This window comes from Coregonus lavaretus (genome assembly GCF_964263955.1).
Source record: "Coregonus lavaretus genome assembly, contig: HAP1_SCAFFOLD_200, whole genome shotgun sequence".
NCBI classification, from domain to species: Eukaryota; Metazoa; Chordata; class Actinopteri; order Salmoniformes; family Salmonidae; genus Coregonus; species Coregonus lavaretus.
In genome coordinates, this window is record NW_028166063.1 from 560,529 (window position 1) to 577,584 (window position 17,056).

The 17,056-nt window shown below is 43.1% G+C and overlaps 1 protein-coding gene across 1 annotated transcript; it reads right to left on the bottom strand.

Moving 5' to 3' along the window:
* Positions 1–356: 356 nt before the first annotated feature.
* LOC311115135 (uncharacterized protein) lies at positions 357–4,155 on the bottom strand. Its single transcript, XM_084190342.1, has 2 exons — positions 3,121–4,155; positions 357–1,009 (listed from the first exon to the last, which is right to left on the bottom strand). The coding sequence occupies exons 1-2, from the start codon at positions 4,019–4,021 to the stop codon at positions 564–566; spliced, it is 1,347 nt and encodes a 448-aa protein (XP_084046468.1). The 5' UTR covers positions 4,022–4,155; the 3' UTR covers positions 357–563.
* Positions 4,156–17,056: the final 12,901 nt, after the last annotated feature.

Sequence of the window (17,056 nt, forward strand, 5' to 3'; positions counted from 1 at the left end):
AGGGGTCTGAGGATCTCATCTCGGTACCTAATGGCAGTCAGGCTACCTCTGGCGAGCACATGGAGGGCTGTGCGGCCCCCCAAAGAAATGCCACCCCACACCATGACTGACCCATGAAGCACCGCCAGCATTCAAAAGTGACCAAAACATCAGCCAGGAAGCATAGGAACTGAGAAGTGGTCTGTGGTCACCACCTGCAAAACCAGTCCTTTATTGGGGGTGTCTTGCTAATTGCCTATAATTTCCACCTGTTGTCTATTCCATTTGCACAACAGCATGTGAAATGTATTGTCAATCAGTGTTGACAATGGACAGTTTGATTTCACAGAAGTGTGATTGACTTGGAGCTACATTGTGTTGTTTAAGTGTTCCCTTTATTTTTTATAGCAGTGTATATACATACATACATACATACAGGGCCCACCTGAACTCTTAACTATTTTAATAAACTTTCATATTTTCATTCTGTCTCTGTTGTTCATTCATTAAGCTGTCCTCAATTGAACTTCCTGAATGGATCCAAACCCTGCTGTACAGTAGCTTTTACATCTTGATATGTAAGGCTAGTCCTTGTTTCCCCCTTCCACAGCAGAGGTTTCCTCCTCCTCCTCTTCATCACTGATACTAGTGAAGTCCTCCTCACTCTTTACCTCTGCAGCTAGGTCCTCCTCAGGAAGTGAGCTGTGGCGTTTATTGTGTATTTTAAGGTCTGATGATCTTGTGAAACCCTTCCCACAGACATGACAGGGGTAAGGTTTCTCCCCTGCGTCTCCTTTGTGTGTCCGGAAGTGTTGTTTCAAGAGGTCTGCTCGTCTAAAACTCTTCCCACACACAGAACAGCTGTACGGTTTCTCTCCCGTGTGTGTTGTCATGTGTCTTTTCAGATCAAATAACCGCTTCCAGTCTTTCCCACACACAGAGCAACTGTATCTCTGAGCTTTGAGATTCCCCTTGGTTTCGTTAGGTACTCTTGATGTAGAGGCTCTCCCATCCTTGTCAGAACTCCTGTCTGTGTGAATGAGAAAACATAGGTTAAAGGTCCATTGCAGTCAAAAACGTGATTTTCCTGTCTTTTATACATACAGTGGGGAGAACAAGTATTTGATACACTGCCGGTTTTGCAGGTTTTCCTACTTACAAAGCATGTAGAGGTCTGTAATTTTGATCATAGGTACACTTCAACTGTGAGAGACGGAATCTAAAACAAAAATCCAGAAAATCACATTGTATGATTTTTAAGTAATTAATTTGCATTTTATTGCATGACATAAGTATTTGATCACCTACCAACCAGTAAGAATTCCGGCTCTCACAGACCTGTTAGTTTTTCTTTAAGAAGCCCTCCTGTTCTCCACTCATTACCTGTATTAACTGCACCTGTTTGAACTCGTTACCTGTATAAAAGACACCTGTCCACACACTCAATCAAACAGACTCCAACCTCTCCACAATGGCCAAGACCAGAGAGCTGTGTAAGGACATCAGGGATAGATTTGTAGACATGCACAAGGCTGGGATGGGCTACAGGACAATAAGCAAGCAGCTTGGTGAGAAGGCAACAACTGTTGGCGCAATTAATAGAAAATGGAAGAAGTTCAAGATGACGGTCAATCACCCTCGGTCTGGGGCTCCATGCAAGATCTCACCTCGTGGGGCATCAATGATCATGAGGAAGGTGAGGGATCAGCCCAGAACTACACGGCAGGACCTGGTCAATGACCTGAAGAGAGCTGGGACCATAGTCTCAAAGAAAACCATTAGTAACACACTACGCCGTCATGGATTAAAATCCTGCAGCGCACGCAAGGTCCCCCTGCTCAAGCCAGCGCATGTCCAGGCCCATCTGAAGTTTGCCAATGACCATCTGGATGATGGTGTGGTCTGATGAGACAAAAATTGAGCTTTTTGGTTTAAACTCCACTCGCCGTGTTTGGAGGAAGAAGAAGGATGAGTACAACCCCAAGAACACCATCCCAACCGTGAAGCATGGAGGTGGAAACATCATTCTTTGGGGATGCTTTTCTGCAAAGGGGACAGGACGACTGCACCGTATTGAGGGGAGGATGGATGGGGCCATGTATCGCGAGATCTTGGCCAACAACCTCCTTCCCTCAGTAAGAACATTGAAGATGGGTCGTGGCTGGGTCTTCCAGCATGACAACGACCCGAAACACACAGCCAGGGCAACTAAGGAGTGGCTCCGTAAGCATCTCAAGGTCCTGGAGTGGCCTAGCCAGTCTCCAGACCTGAACCCAATAGAAAATCTTTGGAGGGAGCTGAAAGTCTGTATTGCCGAGCAACAGCCCCGAAACCTGAAGGATCTGGAGAAGGTCTGTATGGAGGAGTGGGCCAAAATCCCTGCTGCAGTGTGTGCAAACCTGGTCAAGACCTACAGGAAACGTATGATCTCTGTAATTGCAAACAAAGGTTTCTGTACCAAATATTAAGTTCTGCTTTTCTGATTTATCAAATACTTATGTCATGCAATAAAATGCAAATTAATTACTTAAAAATCATACAATGTGATTTTCTGGAGAATTTTTTTTTGATTCCGTCTCTCACAGTTGGATAAAAATTACAGACCTCTACATGCTTTGTAAGTAGGAAAACCTGCAAAATCGGCAGTGTATCAAATACTTGTTCTCCCCACTGTATTTCCACACTATGAGGTTGGAATAATACTGTGAAATTGTGAAAAGTATGATAATACCCTTTTAGTGTAGGAGCTGTTTGATTTTTGAAATTTCAGCCTGTTTTGGTGGGATGGAGTTTTGGCCTGTCTGGTGACATCACCAGGCGGTAAAGTAGTTTACAGACCAATAAGAAAGAGAATTCCAAACCTCTCTGCTAATAACAGCTAGTTTTCAGTTTTCCCCTCCCAACTCAGGCAACTCCCAGACAGTCCTAGCAAAAGTCTTGCTTGAGAAGTTGCTGTTATCTAAGAAGCTATTTTTGACCATTTTAATTGAAAATGATCACTGTAAGGTACTTAATTGTTACCCAGAAATGATTTCATATTGAGTTAAAAACGGCTGCATTGGATCTTTAAATAAAAGAGCGATGTTCATTCAATGTCAATATTGTATTAATGTAATTCATGGCTGTTCTGCTTCCACTTACTGAGACGATGAAGATCCCAACCAACTTCTTCTCCACCTGAATGAATCAGACCACCAACTTCCTCCTCCTCATCTTCTCCCTCCCTCCCTCCTTCAATTGTAACAGGGATTTGAAACTCTACAGGTGGTAAACCAACATGAGTTTTCTGGTGTCTCTGAAGTTTTTGAGAACTGATGAAGCTCTGTCCGCATTTAGCGCAGCTGTAAGGTTTCTCTCCTGTATGATCTTTGTGGTGGACTTTAAGGTCTGCTGATCTGGCAAAACTCTTCCCACACACAGAGCAGGAGTGGGATTTCCCTTCTATGTGTAACAGTCTGTGTTTACGTAGGGACAAAGCACATCCAAACCTCTTGTCACAATCAGGGCAGGGGTGTCGTTTCTCTCCAGTGTGCACTGACTGGTGGTCTTCAAGATATGCCTTCTCGCTGAAACTCTTCCCACACACAGAGCAACTGTAAGGTCTCTCTCCTGTGTGAGTCTTCTCATGCTTCAGGAGTTGTTTAGACAAGGCAAAGCTTTTCCCACACACAGAACAGTAGTGGGGTTTCCCTGCGTGTTGCATAGAGTGGTCCTTTAACTGATCTGGACGGCTGAAACTCTTCCCACAGACAGAGCAGGAGTGGGGTTTCTCTCCTGAGTGTGTCAGGAAGTGTTCCTTCATGCGTGACTGTAAGGTAAAACCCTTCCCACACACAGAGCATGAGTAAGGTTTCTCTTCTGTGTGTAACCACTGGTGCCTTTTCAAGGCTGAGGCGAAACCAAACCTCTTGTCACATTTGGAGCAGACGAAAGGTTTCTCTCCAGTGTGCACTTTCTGGTGGTCTTGAAGATGTCTTTTTTCACGGAACTGCTTTCCACACACAGAGCAAGGGTAAGGCTTTTCTCCTGTGTGTATTCTCATATGTATTAGCAGTTTTGATAACTTTAGGCAATCTCTTCTGCACACTGAACAGCAGTGAGAGCTCTTAGCTGTGTGACTCTCCTGGTGTTGTTCAGGTTCTCTTGATGTAGAGGGACTCTCCTCCTGGTCTGAACTCTTTCCTATGGGAATAAGCAAAGCAGCAAACTAGTTACTGTTGGATCGTTCATAGAAATAGAATCCATAGAACGGGCCTCTTCATTCAAGTCAATGATGGCAAAATGGGTGGACTGAAGATACCCAGGTTAGGACAAGAGGATTCTAATATCCCATAAATGTTTTGCATAAATGCAGACGAATTCTAATATCCGGGACCAGCAATGCGAGCGAAAATGGCTGAGAGCGAATGTTAGCAGTGCAATCCAGCATCAGTTGATAGAACATTCCAAAATGGAAACGATTGCATCACAATACCAGGCAGCCATTGCGAGAGTACCCATGAGTTTATCTGTCAAATTGCCAGGGTTAGAGGTTCCAAGCCCTTTCTATGAATTCTATTTCTATGGTGTTGTTGTTTGACTGCAGTCTGATTCCACACCATTTTACCCAAACTGTAAAACTGCTCACTCCCCCTCATGGATTTAAAATGAATACAAAATACTGGGTGAGTGTAAGAGGGAGTTTCTTACATCACTCCATTCCATTTGAATCCATGAGGGGGAGTGAACGAGGAGTGCACCCTTAGTGGAGAAAAGGAGAGAATGAGACCTCCACTTACCACGTTGAGTAGGATCCAATCCAACTTCTTCTCCATCAGAATTGATCAGACCACCACCAACTTCTTCTTCTTTTACCTGCAGTTCCACTAAGGCAGCACTAATCCCAGGTATCTGACGGAGGTGCTCACGTAACATCCCCCGACCATGCATTGACACATGCTCGTTGGAGGTACAGTCAGTAGGTGGATCAAGAGCATCACCATCAGCAGGGACCAGGCCAGCACCAGGGACCAGGCCGGCATCTCTAGAGTGGATCTGCTGGTGTCTTCTCAAACTTCCTGATTGGGAGAAGCCCCTCCCACAGTCAGAGCACTGGTAGGGTTTCTCTCCAGTGTGCGTCCTCTGATGGGCCCTCAGGTGTGTGGATTCAGAGAACCCTTTCCCACAGATGTCACAGACGTGACCCCTCTCTCCTGAGTGTCTTTTCTGGTGTTTAGTGAGATTCCACGATGTAGAAAAAGTCATTCCACATATAGAGCAAGGGTGAGGTTTCTCTTCTGTGTGCATCTGCTTGCGTTTCTGGAGTACTGTGTGCTTCAGCAGGTGTATTTTCATGGCTCCTGTGTGAGCAAACCTCTTCCCACAGTCAGGGCAGGGGTAAGATTTCTCTCCTGTGTGTATTTTCTGGTGTTTGTTAAGGTTACCGCTCTCACTGAATTGCTTCCCACACACAGAGCAGGAGTATGGTTTTTCTCCTGTGTGTGTTCTCATGTGTTTGTGAAGGTCTGATAACCTTTGCCAATCTTTTCCACACACAGAGCAGGGGTAAGGCTTCTCTCCTGTGTGTATCCTCATATGTATTTGCAGTTTTGATAACTTTTTGCAGTCTTGTCCGCACACTGAACAGCAGTGAGCGCTCTTAGCTGTGTGATTCTCCTGGTTTTGTTCAGGTTCTCCTGATGTAGAGAGACTTTCTTCACTGTCAGAGCAGTGGTCAGGTCTCTCTGCTGTGGGAAAAGATGGGACGATAAACTATGTGAAAATGTCGAATTGTAACTATATATTTTTTACCTTTGAATAACTGTAAGTAATACAAAGATTGATAAAACGTTTTTTCAAGTCCCTTTAACTTACCAAAAGCAGGATCCTCTTCCTCTTCTTTCACTTTGATAACCAGTACTGGTGTAAGACCACATTCCTCTACAGCTACAGACACTTGATTCTCTTCTGTGTGTGTTCTCTGGTGTTTGGTGAGAATTGACGATGAAGAGAAACTCTTCCCACACACGGAGCAGGAGTAAGGTTTCTCTCCTATGTGTAATCGCTCGTGATCTCTCATGCTTATTTGGAAAGCAAAACTATTGCCACATACAGAGCAACTGTACAGCTTCTCTCCTGTGTGCACTGTCTGGTGTCTTTTCAGGTTACCTTTCTCACCTAAATGCTTCCCACAGACAGAGCAGGAGTGCGATTTTTCTCCTGTGTGTGTTCTCATATGTATATGTAGTTTTGATAACTTGTGACAGTTTTTTCCACACACTGAACAGCAGTGAATATTCTTAGCTGTGTGATTCTCCTGGTGTTGTTCAGGTAGTCCTGATGTAGAGGGACTCCCTTCACTGTCCGAGCAGTGGTCAGGTCTCTCTGCTGTGGGAAAGCGATAGTATGAATGAACTCAAATAACTCAAAACCCAGACTAATTAACTATGTTTTTCCTACTTTGAATAACCCAAAGGAAATAAATGGATTGTAAAAATAAAAATAGTACAAAAGCAACCTTTGAACTCACCAAAAGCAGGATCTTCCTCCTCTTCTTTTACTTTTACATCCAGTCCCAGACTGAGACCAGATTCCTCTACAGCTACAGACACCTGCTGTTGTGATCCCTGTCCAGGAGTTTGGTTCAGGTAAGAAGCAGCTACATTTCTGGCATGGACATGATGTCTTTGATTGGATCGGTTTGCTGACGAGGAGAATCTCTTCCTACAGAGAGAGCAGGGGTAAGGTTTCACCCTAGTGTGAACTATCTGGTGTCTTCTGAGGCGTGCCGAAGCTGAGAAACTCTTGTCACACTGAGAGTGGTGCGGTTTCTCTCCGGTGTGCTGTTGCATGTGTATCTTGAAAGTCCACGATTGGCTGAATTCCTTCCCACATTCTGAGCAGCGGTACTTCGTTGCACTAGTGTGGGATTGTTTGTGTCTTGCTAGAGAGCTAGGGTGAACGAAGCTCTTCTGACAGGTGGTGCACTGATAAGGTTTCTCTCTATCAGCATTGACGAAAACACCAATTTCCTCCTCCTCCTCTTTGACATTAATTGGCAGCTCCTGTTCCTCGTCTTCGATCTTGATATTCAGCCTGATAGTTTGACTGCCTGATGACGCCGAATCTGGACTTTCCAGTGTACGCTGGTTGCTATGGTTACTGGCATGGCTGCATTTGTGTTTGCGAAGACCTTCGGTCCAAGCGAAACCCCTCCCGCAATCAGAGCACTCGTACGGTTTCTCTCCAGTGTGCATAGTCTGATGCTGCCTGAGCCTCGATGGTGACTCGTATCTCTTCCCACACTGTGAGCATTGGTAAGGTTTTGGTGTGGGTGCTCCCGTATGGCGTCGTACGTGTCTCGATAGAGTTCCCTTACAGCCAAAGCTCATCTCGCAGTAGGAGCACTGGTGAGGTCTCTCCCCTGTGTGCTTTCTCATGTGCATCTTCAGTTCGTATGCAGAGAAACACTCCTTTCCACAATCGGAGCACGGATGCTTCTTTGTCGCGTCTGGCTGCTTCTCTCCAGGGTGGGTCATCTGATGTCTTTCCAGGTGGGGCTTCAGTGTGAATCGCTTCCCGCACACAGAGCACTGGTAAGGCTTCTCTCCTGTATGTGTTCGGAGGTGTCTCTTCAGTTTGGAGGGGTGAACAAAGTCTTTTCCACATTCTGGACAGACGGAAGACTCCTTAGCAGGATTTGTGTGTGTTCTCAGGTGTCTGTTGATATTAGATGGGTGAGCGATCTCTATTCCACATTCTGGGCAGCGCCAAGGCTTCTTAGCTGTAGGATTCTCCTGGTGTTGTTCAGGTTCTGCTGATGCCTCATCACTAGAGCTGGAGTTAGGACTCTCTCCTGTTACAACAGGACAAGAAAGGTTAAATGACAAATAAATTATTCTACTCTTTGTAATTTGTAATTGTCCTGTGTTTTTATTCTGCAAATGATTCACCTTTTATTGAATTAAACTGCTATATATGGCAGTGTTTTCACTATATTCATTTAAAAGCGTGTCTCGGGCAGAAATATTTGTATGCTGCTAAATCGTTTCCGCCAATCCAAAATATATGTCGCCATTACCAGCTGTTGTCTTAGCTCTCTCAAATTACACCTGTGATTGCTTTATGCCTCTCTCCCATGTCAATATGGTTTGCTTATTGCTGTTTCGGTTATTTCTAATTGTACTATTTCACTGTATATCCCCCAGCCCAGCTAAACCTGCCTTAGATAGCTCCTTTGTCCCACCCCCCATACACGCGGAGACCGACTCAATCGGTGCCTCCAGTGATGCTATCTCTTTCATTGTTACCCAACGCTTAGGTTTACCTCCACTTTACTCATATCCTTCCATATCCTTGTCTGTACATAATGCCCTGAATCTTTTCTACAAAGCCCGGAAATCTGCCCCCTTTATTCTATGTACCCAACGCACTAGAAGACCAGTTCTTAAAGCCTTTAGCTGTATCCTTATTCTAGTCCTCCTCTGTTCCTCTGGTGATGAAGAGGCTAACCCAGGCCCTGCAGCCCTCAGTATCACTCCTACTCCCCAGGTGCTATCATTTGTTGAATTCTGTAATCGTAAAAGCCTTGGTTTCTTGCATGTTAATATCAGAAGTCTCCTTCCTAAGTTTGAGTTATTCACTGCATTAGCACACTCCGCCAACCCTGATGTTCTAGCAGTGTCTGAATCATGGCTTAGGAAGGCCACCAAAAATTCTGAAATGTCCGTGTCTGAAACTGTAGAGATAGCCTGCAGAGCTCTATCATACTATCCAGGTCTGTGCCCAAACAGTTTGAGCTTCTACTTCTAAAAATCCATCTTTCCAGAAATAAGTCTCTCACTGTTGCCGCTTGCTACAGACCCCCCTCAGCCCCCAGCTGTGCCCTGGACACCATATGTGAATTGATTGCCCCCCATTTATCCTCAGAGTTCGTACTGCTTGGTGACCTAAATTGGGATATGCTTAACACCCCAGCCATCCTACAATCCAAACTAGATGCCCTCAATCTCACACAAATTATCAACGAACCTACCAGGTACAACCCTAAATCCGTAAACATGGGTACACTCATAGCTATCATCCTGACTAACTTACCCTCTAAATACACCTCCGCTGTCTTCAACCAGGATCTCAGCGATCACTGCCTTATTGCCTGCGTCCGTAACGGGTCCGCGGTCAAACGACCACCCCTCATCACTGTCAAATGCTCCCTAAAACACTTTAGCGAGCAAGCCTTCCTAATTGACCTGGCCCAGGTATCCTGGATGGATATAGATCTCATTCCGTCAGTAGAGGATGCCTGGTTGTTCTTTAAAAGTAATTTCCTCTCAATCTTAAATAAACATGCCCCATTCAAAAAATACAGAACTAAGAACAGATATAGCCTCTGGTTCTCCTTAGACTTGACTGCCCTTGACCAGCACAAAAACATCCTGTGGCGTACTGCATTAGCATCAAATAGCCCCCGCGATATGCAACTTTTCAGGGAAGTTAGGAACCAATATACACAAGCAGTTAGGAAAGCAAAGGCTAACTTTTTCAAACAGAAATTTGCATCCTGTAGCACTAACTCCAAAAAGTTTTGGGACACTGTAAAGTCCATGGAGAATAAGAGCACTTCCTCCCAGCTGCCCACTGCACTGAGGCTAGGAAACACTATCACCACCGATAAATCTACAATATTCGAGAATTTCAACAAGCATTTTGCTACGGCTGGCCATGCTTTCCACCTGGCTACCACTACCCCGGCCACCAACTCTGCACCCTCTGCTGCAACTTGCCCATGCGACTCTTTTCTCTGTGTATATCAATGATGTCGCTCTTGCTGCTGGTGACTCTCAGATCCACCTCTACGCAGACGACACCATTTTGTATACATCTGGCCCTTCATTGGACACTGTGTTAACAAACCTCCAAACAAGCTTCAATGCCATACAACACTCCTTCAGTAGCCTCCAACTGCTCTTAAACACTAGTAAAACTAAATGCATGCTCTTCAATCGAACGCTGCTGGCACCCGCCCACCCGACTAGAATCACTACTCTCGACGGGTCTGACCTAGAGTATGTGGACAACTACAAATACCTAGGTGTCTGGTTAGACTGTAAACTCTCCTTCCAGACTCACATTAAGAATCTCCAATCCAAAGTTAAATCTAGAATCAGCTTCCTATTTCGCAACAAAGCCTCCTTCACTCATGCTGCCAAACATGCCCTCGTAAAACTGACTATCCTACCGATCCTTGACTTCGGCGATGTCATTTACAAAATAGCCTCCAACACTCTACTCAGCAAATTGGATGTAGTCTATCACAGTGCCATCCGTTTTGTCTCCAAAGCCCCATACACTACCCACCACTGTGACCTGTACGCTCTTGTTGGCTGGTCCTCACTACATGTTCGTCGTCAAACCCACTGTCTCCAGGCCATCTATAAATCACTGCTAGGCAAATCCCCGCCTTATCTTAGCTCATTGGTCACCATAGCAGCACCCACCCGTAGTCTGCGCTCCAGCAGGTATATCTCACTGGTCATCCCCAAAGCCAACACCTGCTTTGGCCGCCATTCCTTCCAGTTCTCTGCTGCCAATGACTGGAACGAATTGCAAAAATTTCTGAAGCTGGAGACTCTTATCTCCCTCACTAACTTTAAGCATCAGTTGTCAGAGCACCTTACCGATCACTGCACCTGCCCATCTGAAATTAGCCCACCCAACTACCTCATCCCTATATTGTTATTTATTTTGCTCTTTTGCACCCCAGTATCTCTATTTGCACATAATCTCTTGCACATCTAGCATTCCAGTGTTAATACTAATTGTAATTATTTTGCACTATAGCCTATTTATTGCCTTACCTCCATAACTTGCTACATTTGCACACACTGTATATATATTTTCTGTTTTATTTTTTGACTTTATGTTTTGTTTTACCCCATATGTAACTCTGTGTTGTTGTTTTTATCGCACTGCTTTTGCTTTATCTTGGCCAGGTCGCAGTTGTAAATGAGAACTTGTTCTCAACTGGCTTACCTGGTTAAATAAAGGTTAAATAAATAAAATAAAATTTAAAAATGATACTTTTTATTTATTTATTTTTTATTCAAATATTTATACCAATTAAGCCGTTTTCTTCTCACCCAGAGTCAGATGAACTGGTTGATACCGTGTTTATGTCTCTGCATGCAGTTTGAAGGAAGTTGCTAACTGGGGTTAGCGCAATTACTAACTAGCGTTAGCGCAATGAAACTTCCTTCAAACTGCACACAGAAACATAAAAATGGTCTCCATGAGTTCACCTGACTCTGGGTAAGTAGATTGCCAAAATTTCTCACTTTCCCTTGTAGTGTCTAAACAGTTTATGACTTTGCTGACGTTTGCAAATGGCGTGTTAGAGGAAGTTGACTCAGCTTGCGGAAGCATCTGGAAAGCATTTCTATAGGGGCCCCCTAAAACAGAGGGAGTCTGTTATGTGGAGTCCTGGGATTGGTTTAGGGGAAAACCACCCATATCATGTTACAGATTATAAATACCATGGTTGAAACAAAGGATGGAGAGGAACAACATATTAGAGATTGGGTTGGTTGTTCTCCAGATTTTCTGCAGAAATCTGTAAATTGACGCTAAAATCTTTGATGTAATAAACCATTATAATCAAGGACAGCGTCAGCGGATTTCTTGTCATCACAGCATCGTTATCTCGACACTACATTAATGGCGACGAAGAATTTGGACCGTGTTGCGTCTTTTCTCAGCGTTCCATTCATGGGCGCCGAGCTGACTCCCGCTCAAGAGGCATGCAGATACGGTGAGCTTTCTCACAAACTTTGGGCGCTGGTCAGTTTGTGTGCTTGTGTGTGTGTGTGTGCGTTGAAAGACTGCACCGTCAAAGGACTTATGTGTGCGCTTTGCTGTTATTTGCTGTGTGATGAGAATCCGTTCTAAATTTCTACATTTGTTTGCGTTGGAAGCAACGCAAACAGGGGGGGGGAGTGTCTATAGGAATTGATAACACTTGGCACAGGGATATTTGGCTTAAATAAAATTTAAAAAAGAATAGAATGAAGGAATAAGGCCAGGAACTAAGGAAAATGTATACTAATTAGGACGTCGTTGATCTATGGAAGCCCTCAAATGAGGCGATCATTAGGATGGGCCGAAAATCCAGAAAACTCACTTGGTTGATTTTTAAGGTCAGTTCCGGGGACTGCGGTTTGTGGTAGATACATTCGGTTGCAAGTTACCGCTCGACTTATAGTTGACGAGGTATATGTTCGAAGTAACCTCTCATTGAATATCTGCAAACTCAAGGTAGCATACATTTAGGAAGGAACTATGAAAAATAAGGAACGACGGTAGCATGCTTTAGAGGACCGTAGGAACGGATACATTCCTTTTGAATTGTGTGTGTGTGTGGAAAAAGGGGAGGTCTCTGCTGTGTGTCGACTAAAGCTATGACAACAGGGGTTTTAGTTTTTTGTAAGGAAATATGTTAGTTAAGGTTAAAATCTTATGCGTCTCTATACAAAGAGAACGTTTAATAACTGTTAAAAGATTAGGAGCCTACAGGGAGGATTTTAAGAGTGTATAGAGATGTTTTGTAATGGATAAGAAAATAACTATACATCTGCAGATTAGGATAAGTGAAGTTAAGAAACTTCAAAGTAGAATTTGTGTTCTATGTTTTGTGTTGGTTTGTGAGTTCTGTTAAGTGTTACTGTTTGTCTGTGTTGGGGGAAATAACGGAGGGACAGCTGGTCTGTCTACTTTCTGTTGTTTAGCTTGGAGAGAGCTGCTTGGGAGCTCTTCTCACTCTGAAATCGCACTGGTGAATGAACTGCGCATGTGTGGGATTTTATGAGTTTAGAGTTACGTAGAGCAAATATGCCACTCCCCTGCCTGCACTGAGCTGCTGGGAGACGCAGACTCAGAGCAGAAAGAGAAGGAGGGGGAGACTTACACACGAATAAAGTATTCTGTTTGTTAAATCATCTGTTGCTTAATGATGAAACTATTTGATTGAGATCTATTGAATTTATAAATGAGAGATATGGTGACGGATAAAAAAATAAATAAAAAAAACATTTAAAAAAAAACGTTATTGAGCTATTTATAATATTCCTGAGTTAAGCTGTTTGCTTATTTCTTAGCGCGAATGTGAACATAGGTATTTCTAAAAGGGTATTATATGGTTGAAATAACATAGGAATGCATAAAATACTAAATTATTGTCTGTGTTCTTTGTTCTTCTGTGATATGAGAGACGAGAAGGAGGAGACAGAGAGAGAGAGAAAAGGTGCTGACGAGTGAGTCACGCGACAGTGTGTGCTGCAACGGATCAAGTCCAATCAAGGCCAGTACTGTTCTGTTCACAAAACGTACCTTCCCATAGAGGATATTGTGTGTGCCTAGCATATTTCATGTTGTGACAATTTGGCAGGGACTTGGCAACAGACTGATCAATTGATGTAATTAAGAATTGCACATTGGAGTTTTTTGTGCATGAGTTGGTTTGATTAGAGTTGTGTTGGAAATCCAGCACTGACATTATTCTGTAAAATTAAGGTAATTGGGTGCTTATTAAGCAATTGGTTTGTGAGTGCTGTAGTGTTGCTGGATTACAGGTCTTTCATTTTTGGATTGGTCTGAAGTTGACTACTTTCAGTTACTTTTCCTGATCGGATGTGGTAAGATTGCCACTAATCAATCATTTGGTAAAATAAAATAAAATAAAAATTCATTCATTCATTAATTGATTAGTTAATTCATTAATTTGAGAAAGAAAAAAAAAGGAGGGAAACATAAGCTATATAGTCTAAAATAATAAAATAATTCACAATAAAGGAATATAGAAGAGTTGTTACAATGGGGAAAAAGGACATAAAAACTATGAAAGTAATTACTCCTGTTGATGTAGTAGAAAATAGTAATCCTCTAGTTAATGGTATTGCAAGGTTATCTGGAAAATGGAATAAACGTTGGCCTGACATTGAACAACCATGGCCAGTGGAAGGGACTCTTAACCCAGACGTCATCAACATAATGAAAGTGCTTCTGTCGATTTATAAGGCAGATCAAAAGAAGGGGAAAAAAAGGGAACAACGTAAAGAAAAGAGACAGAGAGCTGGGTGTTCTTAAGCTGTTTGAAAATGAAGGACAACAACTGATAAAAGATACCAACGATAAAAGAAACAGAGGTATAGAGAAAATGGCAAAAGAGGTGAAGGTGACAGAAAAACTAATGGCAGAAGTCAATACACCTTTCTCACATACGGATTCAGCAAAAAGACCCCCACCTTACGAGAAAGAAGTAGAGTTTAAGGACGTCTATCCTCAGCTTCCAATGATCATTCAGGAGGGTGATTATTGCATCAGAGGTTAAGATGAATGAATAATAGAGAGAGGAAAAGCAGAAATGACCATAAAGATGAATCCAAAACTCCAAAAGTAAGAAGAAAACGAGATGTCTGGAAACTAAGGGTGGAGTGAGGTTCAGGAGGATGGAACTTGAAGAAGATGATGATGATGATGATCAGAGTGATTCAGAAGAGATCATGGGTGGATATGACCCTGTGATCAGATGGAGGTTGGCAAGAGAGGAAAGAAGGGGTGATGGAAGTTGGGAGATGAAAGATACAAGAGATTCGATCTCTGATGAAAGTGAAGATGGAGAAAGCGATGAAGATTTGGAGATTAAAGGTGCTTCATGTTCAAGAGGATTTTATTCTACAATGACTAGCCCATCAAGTGGATCTGTACAGGAAAAAGGAACACAACCAGAAAGAACAGGACCAAGAAACTCTCAGAAAACTCAATCAAATACAACTGGTGGAGAATAAGAAGGAGATGAAACAAGCTTTGGTTATGTAGAATCAGTGTGCACCAAATCAACAATCACTGCCACAGCTTCAACCGGACCAGGTCAAATGCAATTGTACCAGCCACAACTAGTGGTACAAGTTGTTTCATATCCATAGCCAGTTTCTGGACAGACACAGAATTGGAGAGGAAGAGGACGAGAAGGCTTAGGAAGAGGAAGAGGAGGAAGATTTAAGCCATACTTCCAGCAATCTTCAGAAGTGTGTTATAATTGTGGACAGGTTGGTGACTTTGCTGTGAGTGTAATGGGCCAGGAGGAAACATCAGAGGGAATTTCAGAGGAAGATACAGGGGCAAGTCAAGATCATCTGGAGGACAGGTGAACCCTTATAGGGGCCAGGAGCAAGGATTCTAGGGGTGCCGAGAAGATCCGAAAGGGGGGTGTCAGCTGGTAGCATCAGGACCGGAAAAAGATCCAACAATTGAGGTGAAAATAAACAACTGACCATTGGAAGTGATGGCGGATAGCGGAGCTGCTTTTATCTGTGTTGGGCCTGAAGATGTTACACATCTCACTATGTCAAATCAACTAATTAGGACAGGGATTTGAGGGAGTGAAACAGTTGATTCCTCTTACGGAACCAATTGAGCTCTGCTATGAAAATCAGAAAATTACAATACCCATACTGGTATCAGAACATACACATTTTGCATTGTTGGGAAGAGATGCATTGTGGAAATTGAACTTTACAATAAAATGTACACCAGACGTCCGTTTGGTAGAAGTGCCAAAGGAAAAGGTTTACCAATTGTTGGTGATGACAGAGATGGATTCTTCTACAGTATTCTGGATTGGAAATCTCAGTGAAGATTTTTTGAAGCAGGCTAAGATATTGGAGAAATTTATTGGGGGAAAATATGCCAGATGCGAGGCTTCTGCAATATCCATTTCATTGTACGCTGAAGTATTTCAAGAATGCTGCCCAATCGAACTCAGAGGAATGGTTGAGTCATCAACCAAAGAAAGTTCAACTCAGCTCATGTTGAATAATTTTAGGACCACAAGGAGCAGCTATGAAGATAAACATAGACGATTATCTGGATAAAGAATTGGAGATTGAGAAGAGTGTGCCACATGTGACCTTGTTGGTTTCTGAAGGCTATGAGCAGAAGCAAATAGGAGAAATGATGACAGAAGCAGAGAAAGCTGTTTTCGTACTGATGAAAGAGAATTTGGGGATTTGGAGGAGTGAAGATCAGCGATTTCTCAAAATAATGATTTTGGCTCAAGGACAAGGAGAGCCACAAGCTGTACGGATGACACATGAATCTATTTGCAGTGTGAAGATGGATTCAGACCCTATGAAAGAGGAGATGTTGCAACAAGTTCAAGAATGTTTGTGGTCTCAACACAGTACCGATATTGGACTTGTGAAATCAGCCCAATTAAGGTGAAAGTTGAACTTCGACCAGGAGTCAGACCTCCTTGGAAGAATCAGTATCCATTGAAAGATGAAGCAATCCAAGGGATTGAACCATAAATTGAAGGACTTTCGAAAGCAGGTGTTTTGAAGAAATTTAAAAAATCCTCAGAGTAGCCTTTGTTGTCTTTGGAGAAACCATGAGGGGTTGATAGTAGCGCCTCTAGACCTATTAGGTCTGATGATTTAGGAAACACATGGGTTAGCTAATGTTGCAAGGGGGGAGGTTAGGAGAAAGATCACAAAGGAGTATGGTTTTTGGGAACCATATTTGCTTGAACAGGTTGACTATGTCATAGGCAGGTGCACAATCTGTCTGAAAAATCATGTTTACAGGGGTGTGACTGTTATTCTTGGTTACATTCCTACACCAAGAGGTGCATAGGATGTCCAACTATGCGAAAATATGCTCAATCGGTTGCCAGGTTTTTGTGTAAAGAAGTCATAAGCAGGTGGGGACTTCCCGATCGAAATATCCTCAAATTAGTGGGAAAGGAATTTGTGGATAAATCAGTGAAATGGTTTTGAAAGAAATTGAGGAAAAAAGTCAGACTAAAAGGTTATGGAAAACTAGGGTTGAAGTAACTCTAGGAAAGTCAGCTCAGCTTCAATGTTAGTGCACGAGAGAGAGAACAGTGGTGAAGGGAAATGTAGAGTTCAGTGGGAAGATAGATATGGCAGGAGTTTAGATCTGTTAGGAGCAGTTGCATTGAGAAAGTATGCATTGCTGAATGATAAGAGAAGACTGAAGATTGAGGGTGATTGCAGTCTCTATGTGTACAATTCCCAGCAGGAGGATC

Bases quoted from the DNA above. Each gene is read 5' to 3' on its own strand.
- LOC311115135 (XM_084190342.1), bottom strand. From the start codon at position 4,021: ATGAGAATACACACAGGAGAAAAGCCTTACCCTTGCTCTGTGTGTGGA. The intron at 1,010-3,120 runs GTAAGTGGAAGC...TCATTCACACAG, and splicing joins TTGGGATCTTCATCGTCTCA to ACAGGAGTTCTGACAAGGAT.